A 22,185-nucleotide genomic window follows, 5' to 3' on the forward strand; every position below is an offset into this window, starting at 1 on the left:
AATTAGATAGTGGATCCAGCACAGATCCTGGCACAAGGTAGGAACTCAACGAATATCCACTTTCTCTCCTCCTTCCTTTTACATTTACTACATGGAGACTCAGTTCGCTCTGTCCCTCCACTCAAAGAGCTCCCCAACGGGCAGGGGCAGAGTCTGCAGGCTCCAAGTTCTCTCCTTTCCATCCATCCAGGCCTCTGTTCCTCCTCGGCCAGTAAACAGAATTCCTCTGCTGACTGCCAAGCCACAGAGAGGACGGCTGAGGGACAGGCCAGTGACTCCATGGGGTGACCCAGCAGAGGTGGCAGAGGGGGAGAGGGTGGATAATTTGAGACACCCACCTCGAATCCTCTCAAGCTAGACTAGAAGAATCTGATCATCAGGCACATATACATAATAAACCTAAGGCCCTGTTTAACCAAAACGTACTTTATGAGCATTACGTCCATTTCTTCATAAGAAAAAAAAACCTGATCCTAAGCACTATACACTCCTGGCATCATTCTGGGTGCTGGACACACAGTGGAGAATGAGACAGGGTCTCTGCCCTCACAGGGCTCCTGCTGGAGGTGAGGGGTGCATCCATCTACCTTTATAACCAGGACTTAGAGAAAAGAGGCAGGGGCTGTCTGGGAAGCTGAGAACCTGTCTGTGCACTTCAGCCCATCAGGCAGGGAGTCTGGCTTCCTCTCACGGAGACTCACAGAACCCCTTACCCTGAAATGATGAGCCCAATGGTGCCCCTGGGAATTAGTTTCAAGTTGAAGGCCTTACGTGGCCCTAACTATCCTCATCCAAGATACTAAATCCCCCGCTCTTCACTTGGTGGCTGGGTGACCTTGGATAAGTCATTTTCTCTCTCCTAGTCCTCCTGTCCTCACCTGTGAAATTGAGGTAAAGTTATATCCCACAAGGCATTGCTGAAAAGAGCACATGAAATCACACACGGAGAGCCTCAGAGTGGGACATGCTTCCCCGACTGCCCTCTCAGAAACAGTGCCCATCAGAAAGGAACAGAGCATGGTGATCAAGAGCAGAGCCTCCGGAGATTGGCTGCTTGGAGTGAACTGCCAGCACCACCTCTCACCAGTTGTGTGACCTCTCTGTGCTAAAATGCCCCCATCTACAAGATGAGGGTAGTAATAATAACCCCCAATTTGCAGGGTTTGGGAGTTGTGCTACTAGATGGGAAGTGCTTAGGACAGTGTTCAATGCAGAGTAAAAATGGCATTTAGCTTTTTTTCTTCCAGAAAACATGTTTATGGGGATCAGTGGTCATGTTGTAGCAATTAGCATGCGATTCTCTCTCCCTGATGATCTTAGAGAGTGTGTAGGAAAGTCCCACTTACTACCAAGCATAGAGGAAGGTCCATCAGCTATGAATACAAACAGCCATCCCCAACACACACACACACACACACACACACAAACACACACCCCTGAATCATGGGCCCAACAATCATGATGATGACAACTGTATTCTCTGTTACGTCAAAAATCACAAGACACCATTTAAGGCAGGTGCGTACCCTCACACTTGCAGCTATGTTGAGAGGCAGGAGCACTGGAGCTAGAGTCATACAGACTTGAGTTCAAGTCTCAGCTCTGCTCTTTCTTTGTGGTCTGACCTTACGCAAGGCACTTAACCTGAGTTTCCTCCCCATAAAAGTGTTGGGGCAAGGTTGGGGGAGTTAACTCCACCTGTCTCACCAGCATGTCATTGCCCCCTGGTGGGACCTTTGGCAGGCGATGACTCCCCAGTGCTCCCAGCCTAACAGTCCTGGGATGCTTCCTCCTTTTTCCTGCAGGAGACCCAGCTTGCACAAGCCAGTGGGCTGCTTTAATTTCCATCCCCAAAGAGCAACCTGAAGAGTGTTAAAAGAATAACAGCTGCCGAGCTCTGAGAGGCAGGAAGGAGCTGGCCAGGGGTCCCAGGCTCTGTGCTCTGTTTACTCAAACTGCAGAGCATCTCTAGGCTTTTACAACTGTTTCCTGGGCAGGAAGGAGCAAAACAGCTGGGCCCCTCTCTGGCCTCTGGCTTCCACTGGCCTTTCCTTTGGAGAAAGCCAGCTTGAGTGCCACTCACTCTAGCCTCACCACCCAGCTCCTGAAGAGGAGCGGGGCTTGGGGCCCAGGCCAGGCACATGCACCTCCTCCAGGAGTTGGGGGAGGACAAAGCTGGAGAGAGAAGGCGAGATGGGCACAGAGATAAACACAGGGGCTGCGACCAGAACACAGGACAGGAGGGGCAGGGACAGAAACAGGGGCAAGGTCAAGGATGGAGACAGGACTGGACCAGCACAGGGTCCATGGTAGGGGGTTGGGGGTGGCACAGGGTTGGGTGGTGGGCAGAGGGAAGCACAAGTCAGCACAGAGCAGGGCCAGGAAAGGGGTAGCGGGCAGTGAGGGAAGCCCTGCCTGGTGGGCTTGCATGATCTGGAGACCCTCTATTGCCTCAGATGGGCTCACAGGAAATCTAGAGGTGGGGATCTCTAGGCAGAACCCACATTTTCACCCTGACCTGCGCAGGCTTTCCAACAGTAAGCAAAAAGAGCACGATTCAGTTAAGTTAGGACTGGCAAGATTCACTTCTCATTTAAAATTAGGATAGCAACAATAAAAACACTCAGCTGAAATGCCACCCAATAAAGCCAACTCCCCTGGAAAGTTCAAGTCAGGCGCCCCGTCCCAGCACCCTGTACCTTTAAGGAGGAGAAGGGTTCCCTCCGCTTCCCGGCTGAAGAGTCAGGTTATTCTTGGACAGAGCGATGACTTACCTAAAACTGAGTTATTCCCCGTTCCTCCTCTGGCCAGCCTCTCTTCACTCTGGGGAGCTTTTACCATTTAAGGTCAATGTTACATCTGGCTCCGGAGCTCCGAGCTGAGAAGCCTCTGGCTGCCGCCTTGGCCGCCGCCTCCTCCAAGAGGGGCTGGGACTTGAAGCCCAGAGCTCCTCGGGGAGCCCCTCGGCCTGCTCAGGGGGCTAACGGCAGGGGAAGCTGTCCAGGCTGCCCGGGGCTCAGGGCTGGCTGGGCCTGGGGAGCAGCAACTCGCTCTGGGCCCCTGCCATGGGCACCCGCACCGAGGATGGCAGTGCCCACGGGCAGCTCATGCCACTGGGCACAGTCCTGGCCAGACGGGGACCAAGGGAACTCTGCAGACCCGCCTCCCAGCCTGGACTCTCCAGCAAGCATGTGAGCCTGGACAAGACTCTGGTCTGGTGCCAGGAGAAACTGGGAACATTTCCTGTCCCGGGGATTCGGGGGCGGGGACTGCTCCCACCTTAAACCCCTGGGATTACCAGAGAGAAGGGCCTGGGAGATTCAGCTAATCCCAGACCTGGCACCAGCCCCGGGGGCTTCATTTTCTGCTCCTGCACTCAACAGCCCTGTGGTCTTTACATCGTGGAGCCTCAGTCTCCTCCTCCCTAAAGTGGGAACAATAGTGGGTTATAGCGGGATTAAATGAGGTCATATTGGAGGGCTTAGCACAGTGCCAGCATCTCATACGTGCTGATGGCACAAATTAGTTCCTGCGCCTGTCCAGACACAGGTGAGGATGGGCTGCCTCTCTCCTGGAAGTCCGCACCTTGTCCTTCCTCGCTCCTCACCCAGCGTGGATGCAGTGCCCCCCTAGAGCCAATGCCATGGAGCTTCAGGCTCTGGGCAAGTCACGTGGGGGCTCCGGCACTCTTCTGAGGTTAGGGCAGCTCAGAGAAGCCGTGGGTAGGGTTGCCAGATAAAATACAAGACACTCACTTAAATTCGAATTTCAGATAAACAACATATAACTCCTTTAGTGTAAGTATGTCCCAAATATTGCACAGGACATACTTATACCAAAAAAAATATGATTTTTTTACCAGAAATTCTAATTTAACTGCATTTCCTGCATTTTTATTTGCTGAATCTGGCAACTCTAGCCCTGGGCCACCTCTTGCCACCCCAGAAAGCATTCCCCCATCACGCTGAGAGCTCTGGGGGTTGGTGAATCAAGGCCTCCTGGTGACAGCTGCCTGGCTATCCACAGTCCTTCTTCCCAGCTCCTGGCCATGGCTCAGTCCTGGCAGGCTTTCCCCACCGAACCTGGGCCCTTGGCCTCCAGTGTGCGCTCTCTCTCCTCCCTGTTGTTATGAAAGGCTCCTGAGAACGTAGTGCGTGCTGTCTGTTACACCACAAAGGACTGTAATTTTGTAGATGCAGCCAGAGAAGACTGTCCTGGTCCTAGCCATGCTTTCTCTCAGGTGCCTATACCTATCCATCTGCCAGGTACAGGCTCCCACTGGCAAACCTACTTGGTAGTAACTACTAGAATTGCAGGTATAGAGATTAGAAGGAGTTTACCAAACTCTTTAGTCTGTTTTTCCAACTTCATTGTGGGTTAGCTTCCCCAAGTATGAAGCTCCTTGGACCCCTCTTCCAGAAATTCTAATTCCACGGATCTAAAGTGGGACCCAGGAATCTGCATTTTAATTAAGGCTCTCAGGTGATTCTTCTGCAGTTGGTCCAAGGACCCCACTTTGGGAAATGATGCTCCAAAGTTTGATCTTATGACTCCAGCAGCAGTTACCACAGAGACAACCAGAAACTTAGGTTCAAACGGAATCAAAGGTTATGTGTGCATGTGAGGGAGGTTGTGTGTGTGTGTGTGTGTACAAAACATATATTGAGCACCAATCATTATATTAGATGCTTTCCATAAAAGCTTGTATGTACCTCACAAGCGCCCTATTAAATAGAACTATTATATTTTTCCTTCAAAAAGGAAACTACGACTGGAAGAGGTGAAATGACTTGCCTGATGTTCCACAGCTGGTCAGTGGTAGAGCTGAGAGGTGAACTTCGGTGGCTTGACCCTAAAGCCCCTTCTCTTGTACCGTACTGCCTCCCCCACAGCCGGGGTTTCCTAAACTGGGGTTCATGGGTGGTCTTCAGGGGTCTCTGAGCCAAATGAAATGGTATGCAAAATACTGTGCGATCTATGTTTTTCTTGGGTACAGGCCATAGCTTTCACCAGACCCACAGAGGGGTCACCAAATAACTTTTAAAATCACTGCATTAAAGCAAGCATTTCACAAAACACATTACTTGTGGGTGTGTAAAATGGAACATGCTCTATAGAAGACAATTCAGCATTATTAAGATTACAAGGCTCATATTCTTTGACCCAATTTCACTTCTAGAAATTTATTCTACAAACACACTCTCACACTTGGGAAATGACAAATGAACAAGACGATTCTTTGCAGCTTTGTCTATAAAAGCAAAGGGATTAGAAACAACATAAATGTCCACCAATTGGGGGCCATAAAAGATGATAGTGTACAGCCACAACAGAGGATAAGGAAGCTCTTTGGGTACTGATAGGAAAAACCTCCAAGATATATGGTTAAGTGGAAGAAGTAAGATAACAGAACAGTACACACACACACACACACACACACGATATACTTATAGGCACACATACTCACTCATGAGTACATGTCTTTGTACACAATCTCACTAAAACTAGCACAAGAAATGAAACATTAAGACTAGTTGCCCATGGGGAGGGGATCTAAGTGGCTGGTGCAAAGACTATCCATTGTATACCTTACTTATACTTTAAAAATTTTGAATCATATGAGTAAATCATGTGTCTACGTTCAAAACAATAATGAAACAAAAGCATTGCTGCAAACAGGAATTTAATCACTTCATCTTTCAGCACTCCTTCCCCCAAATGTCAAAGAGTATTGGCATGAGCCTAACTAAAGGTTATTGTTTTTTTTTTTTATTTTACTTTTTATTTGGGAATAATTACAGACACACAGGAAGTTGCAAAAATAGTACAAAGAGTCCACGTACACTTCATCCAGCTTCTGCCAATGGTGACATCCTCTATGGCCATTGTACAGTATCAAAACCAGGAAGTCAGCATTGGTACGTTACTGTCAACTAGACAACAGATCTCACTCTAAAGGTTATTTTTAAAATATAGGCTTCTCACAGTTCACTTACTCATTTAGAAATGTTTATTGAGCATCTCTACTGTGCCAGACATAGAGTTGGATGACGGGAAGTGGTAGAGACACTGCAGACCCATGCCTGCCCTCATGGGGTGTAGACTAGTGAAGGCGACCCCCTTATGCAAGTGGGAATAGTGTCATGGAGGCCCAGGGTCCAGCAATGCACAAGGAGTGCTGACCATGGCTCTAAAAAAGGAACTGTGTCCCTTCTGTCCTGGTCATGGAGCTTCACAGCTTGCCTGAAAGCTGACTTTTAATCCTTAAAAGAGCATGAGCAATTACTTGGGCTATATTTATCCTTGTTCCTGGAGCCACACAGGGATTTGGCCTTGCTTTACCAAAATCTTCAGCTCATCACTCATTCCCATCAGAGACAATTGTGTGTCCTCCGTAAAAAAGCAGTGGGCCAGCAGAGGCACACGGGTACACAGCTCGGGGAGCATCCCCCTCCAGGCCATTTGACTCAAAGCCAGGGAAGAAGTTTAAAAGTCCCAGGCCAAAAGCAGATCCTAGGACCAAAGGAAGCCAAGCTGGAGAAGCATCATCTTACCAGGAACACTGCCAGCTCAGGGACTGACTGCTGGCTCGACCGCACTGGGAGTTTTGACTTCCCTGAGCCTTCCATACTCAGAGGCTCTGTGTGATGCCCGGCACTTAGTAGGTCCTGGATGAGTAAGTGAACAAACAAGTGGCCAACTCGCAGGAATTGCATCCCGGTAGCGACAACAGGTGTCATTTACATTACAGGTCTAGTACAGTCCTCACCAAATCCACGTAACGTAGGGCTTCTCATCCCCATGTCCTAGGTGAGGAATCTGAGACCTGGAGAGGTCAAGGAGCTTGCCAGTTTCTCATAATTTGTAAACCCAGATCTTTCTGACTATAGAGTTTCTGGGTGTCGGGGTCAAGCCAACAGTCTGAGAACATGAGGTGTCTCATCTCTCCCCCAGAATCCCATTAAAATGATAGCAGAGGACTCCTTAAGAAGGAATAAATTCTTAGCCACAAAGAGAATGGGAGGGGGCATGAGTCAACACATTTCTGGAAACTGGCAAGAAGATAGAGGAGTGGTGCCTAAGGAAGCCAGAAGGAGGAGGCCCAGCCTAGCCCTGGATGACCCATGGAGAAGGAAGCTCAGCTGCTCTGGTGCCCCAGAGAGGCTCTGGACTTGAAAAGCCAGATGTGAAAGGACAGAAATGAGACATAGAGTCAAACATAAAGGGGATGATTAAAAGTCTGTGGGCATGGGCCAGTCCCAGCAGCCTAGTGGTTAAGTTCACTCACTCTGCTCTGGCGGCCTGAGTTCAGTTCCTGGGCACAGACCTGCACCACTTGTCTGTCAGTGGCCTTGCTGTGGTAGGGGCTCACATACAAAAAGAGGAAGATTGGCAGTAGATGTTAGCTCAGGGCAAATCTTCCTCAGCAAAAAAAAAAAAAAAAAGTCTGTGGACAGAAGGGGCTAGAAAGGAACTACCTCAAGTAACTTTTGTACATTTGGACTAAATGTCTTCAGGCAAAAGGAAAAAAAGAACAAAAAACAAATACTGAGTAGATTTCTTTTTCATAGACATATGAGTTAGAAATTCTGAAAATACTTTCTGTACATTCTAGAATTGAGTAAATTCGTAAACATATTGTTAATAATGAGAATCAATCTTCTCACTGCCAAAGGAGGGAGTTACAAATATGGAAAGGAGGGAAAACAGAATAAACCAGGCAGTGCTGTGTTGGAATTGTAGGTATTGGAGTGAACTAGATAGGCAAGTAGATAGATAGAGAGATAGGTGGATGGGCATGTATATGGGCAAGCATATGTGTATACATATATATATATATATATGTTTATATTTATATACAGAAGGCAGACATGTGTGTGTGCATAAACATACATCTATTTCCTGGCTCTAACGGAAAGAAAAGATCAGGTGAGTCTGAAGTTTTGACCCCTTGACAGGTAGAAAGAACATGAATGTGATAGGGAAGCCAGGAGCAGGAGCACGTTGGTTAAGGAAGATATGAGTTCAGGTTGAGATGCTGGTGGGATGCACAGATGGAAATGCCCAGATGAAGGTGCCCAGATGGAGATGCCCAGAAGATTGTTAGAAAAGCAGGATTGCAAGGATTGTTGCTTGAGAGAGGTCCAGACTGGTGGCATAGATTTTAGAAATATGGGTCTCTAGGCCGGCTTTAAGTCCCAGGTGAAGACTGTGAACAAGCTACTGGACCTTTGAGAGAGCCATGTCAATAGACCACTGAGATCAGAAGCCAATTTGCAGGGCTCAGTGACGGCGTTTGGTGAGGTCTTGAATGTGATGGTGATGAGGCTCAATTCTTCATTCACTCGGCAACCATGTGCTGACCTGAGTGTGTGGGAAAAGGGAGGGAGGATGTGGGTAAAGTGGGACTGTGGTACCAGGGCGACCTTGGAAGTCCCATGAGGGAGTGGGGGTGAGGGGAGGATGGCAGAGAAGGCAGTGCTGTGCTTTGGAGAAGTCTGAATGAGTTGGTTCCCTTCTCTGAGCTCCCCTGTGCCCTGTGCTCACACACATCCATCAGAGAAGGCTTTCCATAGCTCACAGACCTGCACACATGGGTAAATGGACAAGGCTGTTCAGGGCTGCCAGTGATCATTTGGGGATTCCGGTGGCCCCAGGCCCAACCAACACACGCAAAGAACTGAGGGGAATCAGTCTCTCAGCCTAACTGTGTCCCATTCCTAACCCCTTGGAATGCTGGGACACACCAAAGAGAAACTCAAGATTAGACATCTGTCACTTGGTGTTGGGACTTTTCTGCCTCCTCTACCTAGTCGTGAGGTCCTTAAAGACAGGGACCCAAGGCAATGCATCTCTATACTAGTAATAACACAATCACAACAGCGATGCAAGAGTATCTATTACATGCCAGGCACTGTGTTAAGTCCCTCATACGGATAATCTCATTCAATCCTCCCTAAGGCTCCATGAAGTAGGCATGCTATTATTATTAATGTCAATCCATTCTAAAAATGAGGGAACTGAGGCTTGAGGATGGTAGGTAAGTTGACCAGGGTTCCCAACTGTCAGAAAGAAAACTTGGATTTTCATTCAGTCAAACTCCTGAACCAGCACCCCAAGCCATTACCCCATACCGCCTCCTTGTCCCATGGACTCAGCACCTAGCTTAACATCTGGTACACATTAGGTGCTCCAAAAATGTTGGCTGGATGAAACCGGGGAGAGTGAAAGAGCTAGTGATGGAGTGTGGAGAGACAGGGTCTAAGTCTTCGAGGGAATGTTTGAGCTGATTTGTGGATAGGGGAGGCCAGACGGTAGGAGGAGAAGGCTAGGGAATACCAGTCTGCTGAGCACCACATCCCCGCTGAGAATGATCGGAGGCCCAGGCGCAGCCAGTTGGAGGGCTCAATGAATAAGCCAGTGGACACCTGCCCGCTGGGCTCTGCTCAGTCCCAAGAACAGGCCAGGGCAGGCAGGGCGTGAAATGAGGTCTGGGCTCTGCCCCGAAGGGAAACACTGCCTGGCCTGTCCGTGGGAGGAAGAAGCAAGGCTGGGAGGGCTGGAAGAGCTACAGAAGCTCACGGGGAAGAGAGGCCTCTGGGGCCTGGGTTGGTCAGGAAGGGCTTCATGTGAGAGAGAAACCAGCTAGGCCTTGAGTGCTGAGCACAACAAGGAAAGTCAAGGGAGGAAGAAGGAATTCCAGGCTGGGCCGACAGGTGAGCAGAACATAATGGCCAGGATGGATGGGGAAAGTGTAGAACTCTGTAAGTTGCAAAGAACAGAAACCCACTCTGGCTGGCTCAAGTGTCAAGGGGGCTTATGCCAATGATAACTGAACCTCCAAAGAACCCAGGACAGGAAAAGAGGTACACTCAGACCTCCAGGGGGCAGAGAGACATCAGGACCTGAAGCCCCTACTCTGTCTCTCTGTCCTAATATCTGTGTCCCTCTGCCTCCCACTGACACGTAATGCTCTCTTTCTTTCCCTCCTTGCCTCTCTCCCTCTTTCCTTCTCTCTCCTTCTCTCTGCACATCTGCTTCCTCCTCCTCCTCTCTCTACTCCTGCTTTTTCTGGACACTCACCTTGCTGTGACTCACATGGCCTCTCAGCTCCAGCCCTCTCCTCCCCCTTACCACCTGACAACTGTCTTGTTTCAGATTCTCAAAAGCATCTGACCGGCCTACCTCATCTGTTTAAGCCAGGTCTCCTAGGTCATTAGCTACCTTTGGGGCAGAGATCTCTCTCTGATCTAATGTTATAGCTAGGGCCATGTGATAAATACAGTGGCCCTTTTCAGAGGCCAGCAACCTCAGATGCTGGTGTCATCCAACCAGCAGTCTCTAGTCAGAGGACTCTGATTTCCTATGGCCAGGCTGCTGGACCCCTTTGAGTTCAACCTACAATTTTGTCTCTTGTGACAGCTGTGCCATTACTTGGCTCATAGAAAATCCATGGTCCTCTGAGACTCCCAGATCTTCATCACAAGAATTGAGCTGCCCCTCCCTTATCCTCCTCTAAACTATCCTCAGGAACTCTGTAGTCCCAGCCTATTCTTCAGACACAGGATTTCTGTGCCGGTGCCATGACACAACAGATTGTTTATCTCACCAAAGGAAGAGTCTAACCTTTCTCAGATTCCCCCTTCTGGCTTCACATAGTTTTTCTTTTGGATGAAAAACGGAAAGAGATGCAAAGCAGAAAAGGATTTTTGAAGTTTGCAAGTTGACATTCCACCATTAAATTAATGCTAACAAAAGCTTGATTTCACTAATCCTGAGAGGAACTTGATCTCCAGATGCAGTAGGCTCGCTGGTTCGATGCCTGTACCACGAGGCCTCTTCTACAGCCCAGATTTGGGTGTTTTTCCTTTTTAAAAGACTTTGAAGTTGCAAAGAGCATGTGTCACTTTTTCAAAGCAAACCCAAAAGAAGTTTTGTAAGCAGCTTTGTCCAAGTGAAGACTAACTGAATTAAATAGAGCAGTCCCTTTCATTCGGATAAAAGAAGAAAGTGGAGGGCGGGCGGGATGCATTTGTGCCTCCACACTTCCCCGATGGGTAACACTGGGCTGCTCCAGGGCTTAGTTCTCAGACCTAGATTCTTTTCTATCTGCACTCAGTCTCAAGAGCATCTTCTCCGAGTTCATGATTTTAAATACCATCTGTACTCTGAAGACTCTCAAGTGTTTATGTCCAGTCTGGACCTCTCCCCCAAACTCCAAAGTCATATATCCAACCGCCCACTCAATACCGTCCCATAGACGTCTCCAACTTCACCCGTCCAACCACCAGTGCCTGCTCGTCCCTCAGTCTTCTCCATCTCAGGAAATGGCACGCCCATCCTTCAAGCTGCTCAAGCACAAAACATGAGTCATTCATGATTCCCGTCTTGCTCCCTACACACCCTACAGAGAAAACATCAGAAAATCTTATTGGCTCTGTCTTCAAAATATGTCCAGAATCTGATCGTTTCTTAGTCTATTATCAACACTACCCTGGTCCAGGCTACCATAATTCCTTGCCATGTCATCAATGCAACTGCCTCCTCTTTGCTCTCCTGCACCGACAAAATAAGCAGAGTGATTCTTTTCGATTATGAGTTAGGCCACGTCTTACAAGACTTACTTTGTACTAGATACCATACATGGCTGTTTTCTATACATCACTATTCTCAAAACACATTCTCAAAAAATATTCGGTCTGCATTTCCCATTTAGGAGAATGAAGCTTAGAGAAATGAAATACTTTATGCAAGATCACACAGCTGCTCTATAAAAGAACTGGATCGGAACACCCCAAGACCCATGCTCTTTTAATCCAGTTGTAGAAGAAGAATTTAATTTTTCCCCCCAGGAAATCCCTTTCTCAAAGTTACCTGATCAAATCAACGCAATCTACAGTCAAATTCATAAAAAGAGATCTTAGCAAGATCGAGTGAGTAAGGATGGAAGAAAAACAGGAAGAATACCTCTGCAGGTCAGTCTTCCTGACAGCAGCTTATCTGCCCAATTTATTCTATTCAATGAATAATCCATCCAACTTTTTGTTTGATACGTCAGAAAGAGGTTTTTCAGCCAGGTGTCCTAGGGCCGTGTGAAGACAATACCAACCAGGGCCATATTTTCTCTCCTTTCCCTCCTCGGGATGCTGGCCCTGTACTGTCATTTATTTACTCTTCACATCATTCTGGGTGCAACGTCCCACAGCCTCAGGAGCTCTTTTATTTCAACAATGAGAAAATTGCACAAACAAATATCTGAGCACATCCTCCAAACATGGAGAAATGTCTGTGCTTCAGAATTCACAAATGCCCCATCCAATCCATTTGTTTTTGTAACCTTGAACTTTCACATTTAAAATAAACCATGTATTAGACATAAGAATTCACTCTGGATCTGAGCCTTCCTTTGTGATCTTCCTTCCTTCATCTGGATTAAAAGCAAAAGACATATTCTTAAAGCATCTAAGCCTGTTTTGAATTCTCCAAAATCAATTTTTGAGGGGTGCTGGGGACCTCCCTAATCATTCCTGGGTGGGAACAACGCCTATTACTTATTTTTTTTCTGAATGTTGAAAGCATTCGGGGAATGGAAAACTGCAAGGCAGGACCCTAGGGGAGGGGCACATGGTGATGGGTTCCCCAAGAGCAGCAAGGGTCTGAGCAGAGAGGGTAACCCCTTGAAGGTGCACAGCATTTGTCAGTCACTTTGGCTCTGCATGTAAGCTTCATCCTGTGGCCCATGGGAACCTGTTTGTGCTTTCAATGTGGTTGTAGGGGTTGGGGTGGCGGTTCTGGTGAGCTAAAAATGTGGTGCGAACCAGAAAGGCTCTGAGAAAGGATAGTGTCTGCTATTAAGTGAGACACAGCTTAAACTACAAGAAGTAAAGTTCACCAAAGCAAAGAACCAGACTTGATACTAGCTTGTGACCAAGCTCCAAAAACTCCAGAGAGCACAGAGAAAACCAGGATAGGATCTCAGGGACTAGAGCCAAAGGGCCTTAGCAGGAAGAGAGAGAGTGGGGATCTGTAGGGTCAGCGGAGAGCAGGAAAGGAAGGGTTTTACTCTACCATAAGTCTGAAGACCCCCCACAGGCCTTAAGGAATATGGTGCACACTGTGAGAACGGCCTTTGGCCAGAGCAGCGACTTGAAGCCACAGCTTAATATGCACAGCTTAATATTCATTTATTCACTCACTCAATAAACATGTATCTTTCCTACTTCCTCCTAATTAGTATCCTTGTCTCTACTCTTGCTTCTGTCCAACCCAATTTCCCTATACTAGCCAGAGAAACACTTCTAAAATGCTATTCTGTTGCTTATACCTTCCGGCAGACCAGATACTGGCGACTGAAACAACTCCCCGTTTGCATCAAGAGCTCCTCTCCCTGAGCCCCGCTGAGCGCGCCCTGCTCGTTCCTCCTCACAAGATCCGCTGCTGACCTGGGACCCCGCACACGTCTTCCCTAGTTGGGTTAGAATGAAACCCCATCACAAAAGCCTGAACGATATCTCCTTTCATTTTGCATTAGAATAATTCTTTTAACTCTTGGACCTCAATCTTATTTTTTGCGTTTTTCAGAAGAGGAAAAAGGGTAGTGGGGTAGAATGAATGATGTTGCCTCACTGTGGTCCCCATTTACCACTTCACTCTGCCCCCAGACCCTCTCATTGAGGCCTCCATATGACATCGACATTAACAGAGGGACTGCTAATGTAGACTTCAAAAAAACCGCAATCTCTGCTATGAGTAGGAGTGATAGTAGCAAACCACACTGGAGTAAATTGCACTTACTACGGGAAAAAATCAACTGAGTGACCTCCCCTAACAAATGTAAGGCACATAGGCATTTATACACAGGAAAGAGATGTAACAGAACTCTTGTAGCCTGACAAAGACTACCTCTCCCAACGTGTGTGATACACAAAATTGTCCACTGGGGTAAATCTGCATAGGAGGCGAGGACATTGAGGCCCTGCCCCTTTCCTTTTGCAGGAACATTATTAGAACCTCACTGATATATTGGGAGCCCCAGCTGGGATCTTTGGGCAGGAAGGGACACCGAGGGCCCCAGAGAGGAACATACCATGAGGGTCTGAGCTGATCGCCCTGCTCATGATAAGAGCCCAGGTGTTTACGGAGGAGGGGTGATTTCAGTGGAGCATGTAGCTGAGGCCGGAGGTCCCTCTCAACTAAGCCACCCTGGCATGGTGGTTCACTTGGGGTGTAAAGCCTGAGTTGACTTCGTGAACTAAAAGAGCTGTAACTTTAGAACCTAAATGGTAGGCACTCCTGTAACCCAAGGGAGTAAATCAGTCAGCTAGAGAAGGTTATGCTACGGTAACAGACAACTCCGGAATCCCAGTGGCTTACAACAGTAAAGGTTTACGTCTCAGTCATGTTACATGTGGCTATGGTTTGGCTGTAGCCCTGCTCCATGAACTCTTCCCTTCAAACAGAAGGAGCAACACCTACGTAGGACATTGCTGTTTTTCTAGCAGAGGAAATAGACAGATAGTGATGGCTCTTAAAGCTTCTAATTGGAAGTAGCACACGTTACTTCTATGTCATTGGCTAAAGCAAGTCATAGGGCCAAGCTGGACGGCAATGGAGTGAGAAATACAATTTTTCCCCACAGAGGGCCCAGGAGGGACAATCTACCACAGAGAGTTCTAGACCAATGAGGGCATTATCATGGCAATGAGTCACAACTACAAGAAACCTGTTTTCGACTATGACACTATATGTTGGCAACAAACAGTGGCAGCAATATTATTACTGGACCAGCGGAACTCTAGAATTCTCTCTCTGCCTGGCACTTGGCTGTAGGACTGTCCCTTTGGACTGAGTAAGTCGCTGAGTTTATTAGAAAAATCAAAGGAGGAGATACCTCAAGTGGAATATACTGGACTTCCTGCTAAAAGACAGACATATGGGTGCTTGAAAATTTTAAGGGGGATGACTATAGTTTCACCTCAAGTTGGGGATGCAGTTCATAGTAATTAGATACGAAATCAAGAAGGTGGCCTATGGTCCTACAGTAAGCCACCAATCAATGGTAACCATACTATTAAGCACTTCATGTGTATTACTTTAATCCACACAAGAATTTTTAAGCAGTATTATTACCTCTATTTTACAGAAATGAAGACTTAGGATGGTGGAGTATCCTTCCCAAGGATACACAGCTAGCAGGTAGCAGAGTCCTGATTCAAACCCAAACCCACCTAACTCAGAATTTTCTCTCTAAACCACAACATTCACTTGCCTCCTTCTGACGCCCTTCCTCTGACACTCGCCTCTCCAGTCTCGCTTCCTCTTCTAGTTTGATTCCATTTCCTTCTTCATGTTGTTGCCTGCTTTCCCCTTAGACACTCCCTCTGCTACTGCAGGCTGGGAGCCTCTCCAAAGAAAGATTGCCACACTCCATCTCCACATCCTGCAAATTGAAAGGTAAACCCACCGGGTCGGGCTTCAGAGGTCGAGCTTGCTCTGGAGTGCCCTGGATTCCACTCTCTCCCCTCACCTGCCAAGAATGCCCACCTTCCCTGCCTCCAGCCCATCTCTGGCTGCAACTCCACACTCCCTCCAATCCTGCACTGGGAGCTTCCAGCTCTGCTAGAAAAGGGGCACGAGGAAGCAGAGCCACAGAAGCAGGCCTGGCAGCGAGTGCACAGCACAAGGCTAACTTGTCCTCATTCACAAAAAGAGGCCCCCGTTTCTAGAAGAAGCAAACTATTCAGTGAAGAACAACTCAGGAATTTTAAAACACTGAAAATACTCCAAGCAACAGTCCTTCCGTTGCAGGCCCAGACTGTTCAAGGCCTTAAGCAGCCCACACTCGGCATTTGGAGAGTCAGCAATTACCGTTTCATCTGAACAAATGGCATCCTGAAGCTGAGCCTTGGAAGGGTGACCATGTGCTCTGAATCCAAAACTAGGAAGACAGTCTGGCAGGAGAGATTGCTTTCCCAGTTTGCAAATGTACTTAAAGGAAAAGTACGACCTAAAATTCGTATTATATTTGGTTTTGCATTCAACAAAATTCCTTGTATAAACAAAAATGGACTTACATGAAACTGGAATTGTGCCCCACCGCACAATTAACCTGTCGAGGCAGGCTTACACCTGGATGCTTTCTCCTGGAGGAGCGCATCTCAACATGTGCTCACCTACTGTGCACGCTTTAAATAGACAGTGCTGGTTTCTACTCCAGATAGGGGGTGGCAGAACGTGGAATTCTGTCATTTCAAACCAGCTTTCCAAGAAATTCCCACTGAAATTTGAGAACCACTGCCCTAACTAGTGAAAGGCAGAAAAGAAAAATGAGTTCATGTGAAATGCAAGTTTTAGAATCCCCCAAATGCCTATAACTTCTCTTTAAAAATAGACGGGGCCAGCCCTGTGGTGTAGTGCTTGGGTTGGGCGCGCTCTGCTTCAGCGGCCCAGGTTCACAGGTTTGGATCCCAGGCGGCGACCTACACCACTTGTCAGCCATGCCGTGTGGTGACCCACGTACTAAATAGAGGAAGATTGGCACGGACGTTAGCTCAGGGTGCATCTTCCTCAGCAAGAAAAAATAATAGTCCAGTGAATGACTTGCAAAAGATTGCTAGTATGTTATAAATAGGGAAACAAAGGTGAGAACACTAATTCATCAAAACAGAAGAAAAATTTATTGAAGGAAGGAGAGGGTGTATCCTTGGTGCAGAAGTGGGTGGAGAGCTTTAAGGCAGAGGTGTTCAGTTTTGCTAGGTGCCCTCTCTGGCGGGCCGCTGTAGGAACAGACTGAGGCTTGGGGCAAAGCCACCAACCAACCATGCTACTGGCCTGGAGGCAGAGCCACAGCAGCACCCCAGTTTCGTTCAGGTGTCCGTCCTCATCCACAAAGCCTCACACTTCAGTGGCCACTCACCAAAGCCCATCATCAGGGCAGGGCTCCTCCTTCGTTTAAGCCAGTCACAGATCCCCTTCCCCTTTCCAGCTGTGGGTTTAGGCACGTGACCAAACCTGGCCAATGAAACGGGAAGGCAACTGCTGAGGGGCTTCTGGGAAAGGTCTCTCCCCCACAAAGGAGGAGCTATGAGAAGAGACCATCCCTTCTCGCTCTGCACGTTGTAGGGTGCTCCCTGGAACTGCGGCAGCCATCTTTTTACCAGTCTGAGGCTGAGCCTGGAATAGAACCGAGACAGAGATGGGGCCCTGGAGCCTGGAGTCAACCTGTCTCTGGGCTTCTAATTTTGTGAGATAATAATTATTGTTGGAATTGGGTTCCTATTAAATTGCACTAAAAGCATACTAATTGCTAGAGGGAACTTCTTAAACCCCCAACCCTGTGTGTGATAAAAGTGAAATCAGACAGAGGAATGTTTATTTTTGTAAGAGCTGGCACCAGAATTCCTTCTAGAGAGAAAAGTGCTTTGTTGGGAAAAATACCCTGAGAATTTTTGGTCTAGAAAGTGGAGCTCTGAAGATCTGCGTGTTAGCTGGAAAAGAGGCGTCAGACAGGGGACCACGCTACCCAGTAAAGGAGGAAGGGACTTCTGGACACTCTGGAGGAAGACATGGCGGAAATAGGAAGGAGACGTCAACAAGAAGGCTCTGGGTGTGTGACATGACCCCTCTCTCTCTGCTCGGTTCACGAATACCCACCGTGAGTGTACCTCTTGTGGATACAGTGAAGGGCTGAATTGTGCATGCAGGCTGACATGGGGCATTTGAATCAGGTGGCTTACACAGTTGCAAGAGCCCAGATGACTCGCAGTAGACTTGGGGAGTGCTTTGAACTTCCCTGGACTTTGCAATTTGAGTTTGGGAGCAATCTTTTCTAGAGCAATACTGAGGAGGCTCCAGCTGACTACTGGGTTACAGGGCCAGCTTGTCACCCTGTATCAGGAGAAGGCCAAAGGCTTAATCAACGCCTGTCTATATTGTAGTTCATCAGTAGAGGTGCAAAAATCCCAGATAGTCTGAAGAAAAAAAAGAAAAGTAAAACCCTATCCAATGTCCAGCATGAAGGTTGCAGTATCTCTGAGAGGTGGAGTAGCTGGAGCTACTAAATAGATCTAGGGTCATTCCTGCAAAACCAGCAACAAATAATCTACTAAGTGTGAGAGAGTGTGGGCCTAGCTGCCACTGGCTCTGGGAGGAGAGGTTGGCCGTTGTCCTCTTGCTCTGGCCTGGCCAGTTGGAAGTGTGCCATCTTCCTGGACCTGGCATCTGGGATGTAACAAGGGGTCCACTGAGGTTGTCCAAAGCTGCCCACCACTCCAACTCCTGCTGTTTCATGGGAAGAGTAATGGAACTGTTAGGAGAGACCCACGAAGCATCTCTAGGGAGGACAGAAGACCCCAAAGGGCACAGGACCAGCTGGTACATCCACATCTTTCTTACAGCTGAAGCCTGGCTCTTGGCAAACATAGGAGGCTTTAGGGAAGAAGCTCTGGCTATAGGAATCAGACTGGAGGATGGACCTCCCAATTCTTGGACTCTAGCACCTGAACAAGGGCTAGCCTGGACACTTGTTGATCTGACCAAGAGGCCTGAGTGTGGAGCAGAGTGGAGGAAATGCCCAGTCAAAATCATGCAACTAGGCAAGACCCATAACAGAACTCCTGGTCCAGGTCACCTGCCTGGAATTCCAGCTGTTTGGACTTGGGCATCCCTGTCCTCATGCTCACCGCTTCAGATGCAACACCAATTTACTTCAGACGCATGCTGTTGAGACACGTGAAACAATTGTTGTTTACTCCTTCGTCACCATGCATGCCAGTCAGAATCCTCTGTGTGCACCTGCCATTGGGTCACTTCCTCCAGCACCTGCCTGGCTGGGATGGCGGTGGGGGGCAATCCTGGCCCCCAGCCCCTCCTGCTCATCCTGCTCTAAGTAACCATTCATCCACTCTGACTCCTGACCTGTGAAACCCACCCAGCCATCTGAGGTCACCCCTGGTCTCTCTCCTGGCCTATTGCAGCAGCCTCCAGCTTGCCCTCCTGGCCTCCAACCTCCACCACATGAGTCCACTGCTCAGAAAGCCAGCTGCTCAGTCTTCTCGAGGCCCACTTGGATCAGGTTGTCCACTTGGTCCAAATCTCTTCACTGTCATCCTCGTTGCTTACAGAATAAAAGCCAAATCCCTCAGTGGGACATCCAGGAGCCTACCCAATCTGAGCACAACTTTCCTTTCTAATTTCATTTCCCATTCTATTCCCACATGAACCCCCCACCCCGTGCTCAAGCCACACTCAAATACCTATTCTCCTATAATGCTCTACCTGTTCCGATCTTCCTATCTTTTCTTAGTCTGTTTTTTCCACTCTAAAGCCCTCCTCCCTCTCTGTACTCACTGAAATCCTATCCATTCTTCACGACTCAAGACAAATATCACCTCCTCCATGAAGCCTTCCTGGTAGCCCTAGTTGGAAGTAACCTCTCATTTCTCTCTGCTTCTTAGTACCTGTCATCATCTAAATAACCATCCTTATCACTCTCTGCCTCTACTTCAGTGGATTGTTTTCCTTGTCTTTTTAAACCCTCACTTGAACTTAAACTCCTTGAGGGCAACACCATGTATTAAATTGCTAGCACGGTGTGGATATTCAATAAATATTTGCTGAATCTGAGCTGAGCTATGAGATGAAATTAGAAAAGAAATTTTGAGGTAGTTAATAGAAGATAAAAAGAATAGAGAGCCTGGCCCTGCATCCTCCACAAAGCCAGCAGACTCTCAAGGATGAGAGTGAAGAGAAAGCCACTGTGTCCCCAGGTTGGCCACACCTCAAGGGCTCACTACTGGTCCCCAGTTGTCTTCAGCCATGCAAGTCCTGCCACAGTGTACAAGACAGAGCCTTGGCCTGATGAGAAGCAGACATGACAACTGTCCAAACGACAGGTCACCCAGCTGCTGAGATGTTAATGCCAGAAGTGGGTGTCCCAGACACTCAGGCTCCCACTCTCATGCCTCTCTCTCAGGGCACAGCCTTCCCAGATATGGCTCCCCTTGGAAGTGGGGGCAGGGAGACCAGCCACGACATTGGGCTCCGGAGAACAGCACCAAGATGGATTCAGGTGTGCAGAAGTTATGGAGGTCACAAAAGGTCTTCTGTTCTGCTCTGTACACATCCTGATGTTCCTTTAGTTTTCAGCTTCCTCATTTCCTTTAGAGTGGCGTAAAGAAGGCCCTGTTGTCAGCTTCTGGGCAGGGCTTGTACTCCTGCCTCCACAGGAACCCAGCTTTCCTACAGAACGGGAGGGTGGTGGGCTGCCATCCCCTCCACTTCTCAGAGAATGGCTTCTCAGGGATGTTGGAATTTGCTGTGAGGCATGAAGCTTCTCCATACGACTTGGGTTGGAAGCAGGATGAGAAGGAGGTGAACAGAGTCAGGATCTGGCCTTGGCCCTAGATCCTATGGATCCAAAATGGACCCCAGGCTCAGGTGTAACCTGTCTGACGCTTGGGAGCCCACCACCACCATCATCATCTCACCACCACTGCCACCACTGTTTAGAGAAAAGGGGAGAAAAAAGACCTTTTGAGTGTTAGCTCCTACACATGAACTTGGAGGCTTGTGGGATCACCCAAAGACCTGCCACTACCAATGTGTGACTGACACACCAGGTATCTCAAGTAGAAGGCAGTTCGTCATGTGAGGTTGAATGGTTACCACTTAATTCCACTAAAATCCCACCAATACTCGGGACTTTATAAGAACTCCTGATAAATAATGATAGCTTACTATTATGGGTTGAATTGTGTCACCCCAAAACTCATATGTTGAAGTCCTAACCCCCAGAACCTCAGAATGTGACCATATTTAGAAATAGAGTCATTGCAGTTGTAATTGGTTAAGATGAGATCACTAGGGTAGGCCCTAATCCAACGACTGGTGTCCTTATAAAAAAAGGGAAATTCGGACACAGACACACACACACACACACACACACCGGGAGAACACCGTGTGAACAGATACAGAGAGAAGACAGCTATCTACAAGCCAAGGAGAGAGGCTTGGAACACATCCTTTCCTTACAGCCCTCAGACAGAGTCAACACCACAGACATCTTGAATTTGGATTTCTAGCCTCCAGAACTGTAGACAAGAAAGTTCCATTGTTTAAGCTACTCAGTTTGTGGTACTCTGTTTCAGCAGCCTGAACAAGCTAATACACTCACCATTAAAGAATCCTCACTGTAAATCATGATTGCTTATTTCAGTTAATCCTACAGCAACCCAATAAGTTAGGTACTCTTATTTGTCTGCATTTTCCAAATGAGCGCTCTAAGGCACTGAAAGGTTAGAAAACTTGCCCAAGGTATTAAATTGCTGGGCCGAGATTTGAGCCCTGTTGCCTCACTCTGAAATCCCCGTTCTTTTCTACACACCCATCACTGCCTGAGTGTCCTTAGGAACAATGCTATCATGTGTCCGGGGCTCACATGAGCTACCTCTGGTAGTTGTGCTCCCCGTGTGGACGTGCTCAATTCACTGTTGTCTACACAAATGGGCTTCATGCCGTGCAACTCAGGATAGACAATGCTTGGCAGCTCCCAGATGGCCACACAGGAGCCAGGTGTCTGACAGGCCAGAAAGGGCTGGCAGTTGAAGCCCAGTTGGTAAGAGGAGGCCAAAGGGTGAGGCCAGTATTCATGGGCCTCATAGGCTCAGTGACGGTTCTGCAGAGTTAGTGGCACTGGGCACTAAGAGGAGCCCATGAGAATCCAGGGTAGACAGGAAACAGGTGGGCACTTACGTGGAATTGAGCCCAGAGAGGAATAAGGGCAAGACATGGGACAGAAATGCAGAATCTGGACCCACAGAGACCAAGGAAGCTACAATTCAAGGTCAGAGAGACCTCAGGGCTGGCCAGAAGGTGGGCTGGGGAGAGGCCATAGGAGCCCCTCAGGGAAGATGCTGCCTGAGGTCAGTAGTAGCTGGTCTCTGAAACTGATTCCCTTGACTCTGACTTCACTGGGGACAAGGCAGAGGAGAGAAGAGGCTTCTTGTCTAACTGCTGGAGAAGTAACTACCCTCGTGCAAATGAAGCAAATGGGAAAAATCCTGTGCAAGGAAGTTCACCCAGCTGCAGGCTTAGAGTCACCTTGGGCTTTCATTTGGGGTTTCTCTGCCCCTATTATGCCTGGTTCAAGTCCAGGGGTCATGAAAGGCCTTTAGCAGCTCTGGGAGG

General features: G+C 48.1%; 1 protein-coding gene across 12 annotated transcripts in view; it reads right to left on the bottom strand.

Annotated features, from left to right (window-relative positions):
* IRAG1 (inositol 1,4,5-triphosphate receptor associated 1) overlaps positions 1-15,671 on the bottom strand; it is a 132,273-nt gene extending 116,602 nt beyond the window's left edge. For 3 of the 12 annotated variants that reach the window (XM_070626340.1, XM_070626334.1, XM_070626333.1), the window contains exon 1: positions 2,775-3,193. Coding sequence is in view for 4 of the 12 variants with exons in the window: in XM_070626334.1 (XP_070482435.1) it covers positions 2,775-2,841 (67 nt within the window). In the remaining 8 variants the exon portion in view is untranslated. Of the gene's footprint in view, positions 1-2,699; positions 3,200-15,268 lie in introns of those variants that run through there. The other 9 variants (XM_070626339.1, XM_070626341.1, XM_070626338.1 and 6 more) reach the window with 8 other exon arrangements.
* Positions 15,672-22,185: the final 6,514 nt, after the last annotated feature.

The sequence above is a fragment of the Equus przewalskii genome, chromosome 6, assembly GCF_037783145.1.
Source record: "Equus przewalskii isolate Varuska chromosome 6, EquPr2, whole genome shotgun sequence".
Taxonomy (NCBI): Eukaryota; Metazoa; Chordata; class Mammalia; order Perissodactyla; family Equidae; genus Equus; species Equus przewalskii.